Genomic DNA, 1,469 nt, shown 5'->3' on the forward strand with positions numbered 1-1,469 from the left:
CCCCATTGTAAATTTTTAAGAGCACCATAAACTTCAAACCTTACATTGAATTTATCAGATAATATCAATCATAAAAAAGCTCAACTTACAAAAATTCTTTAATCTAACAATTATAATGAACCATCTTCCTATGTGCACTAACTTAAAGGACATCAGGGTATTGTTGGCCCAATAACTCTACATGAGGTATCTTCACGCTCAAAGAGTTAACAGGTTCTGAATAATTCAATAAGTTAAAATATCAGAGTTAATCATATAACAGTTTTGTAATAAAAAATATTCCAAAGACAAAGGTACTTTTTCAAGAAATTAGCCACTGACATGTAAAAAAAAATACAGATGGTCTGTCAGAATGTTGTAGGTATAAAATCTGTCAATACACAAGTTTGAAGTCAACTTGAAACTGTGTATAATTTCAATAAAATTATACTGGAAAGGTTTTCAAATGAAAAGCAATAGTCACATTAATAATGACAAGGATATTACCAAATTTTCTCATCCCAGATTTCTTCTAATGGACTCATATCAAGTAAACAGTTCCAGTCACTCAAGTCATAAAAGCTTTTTCACATTATTTCAAAAGAGAGAAGCCTTCAAAGCCATTCACAACTGATAGACGTAGCTGAATTATCAAAGTAAGGTAAAGTCACTTGGCCCTTGAACCTTTTGTGCATAAGAATTAAATCAGTCTCACAAATTCATAAGTTTGATTAAACAATATAAATGAAGAATCATGCACACTAGCAAACAATTTTACTCACCGTGTGATTGTTGAGCATGAACTGAACCTCCTCAAGTTTCACTAGTTTACGCACACTATTGTAACTGATGGAAAGGTCTGACAAAAGTGTTAGAGTTCGAGTCAAAATCTGCTCACAGTGGCCCCAGTACTTCAAGTTAGTGATGCTGAAACAAGAATTATGGAAAATAGTTAAGAGATTATACATAGTCTGGGGCAAAATTGTGATAATTAAATACATGCACCATTTCAAATTTCAGAAAGTAAATACAACACTTACATTTTTCTCACAAACACAGCCAACACCATAGATTCATCATTCAGCCCAAGTATCTCTGATAGGCGGCGATAGAACTTAGAGGTTTTGTGAACCTGATCACCTACATAGATCTTGCGGAACTGCTCAAAAAAAGAGATTGTGGCTAATTCAAGGCGTTCACATCCTCCTTGAGGCAGACACGAGTCAGTCAGGTTCATTAGTTGTAGGACTCTGTAAAATTAAAAGAAAATGCTTAACTTCCAACTTGATTCAATATTAATAGCTATGACAAAATACTGTATTTTGCATTAAGCCCATCTTTAAAAACATTTTGCTTTTATTATGAATGTTTACCTGCAAACTAATTCTCCATCCATTGCATCATGATCATCACTAGTGTTGAAAGATACACGGCCACCTATTGCTGATCCAATCATGTATACCAACCAAGTCAGTTGTCCTTTACAAAGA

At 33.6% G+C, this 1,469-nt stretch overlaps 1 protein-coding gene across 1 annotated transcript in view; it reads right to left on the reverse strand.

Annotated features, from left to right (window-relative positions):
* Positions 1 to 1,469, reverse strand: part of LOC119587000 (exportin-7-like) — a gene marked incomplete at its 5' end in the record, with an annotated part of 15,054 nt that overhangs the window by 12,361 nt on the left and 1,224 nt on the right. Inside the window, 3 exon segments of the mRNA XM_037935741.1 lie at positions 762 to 906; positions 1,020 to 1,229; positions 1,353 to 1,458. Coding sequence (XP_037791669.1) covers positions 762 to 906; positions 1,020 to 1,229; positions 1,353 to 1,458 — 461 coding nt within the window.

The sequence above is a fragment of the Penaeus monodon genome, chromosome 22 (genome assembly GCF_015228065.2).
Source record: "Penaeus monodon isolate SGIC_2016 chromosome 22, NSTDA_Pmon_1, whole genome shotgun sequence".
In the NCBI taxonomy this organism is placed as follows: Eukaryota; Metazoa; Arthropoda; class Malacostraca; order Decapoda; family Penaeidae; genus Penaeus; species Penaeus monodon.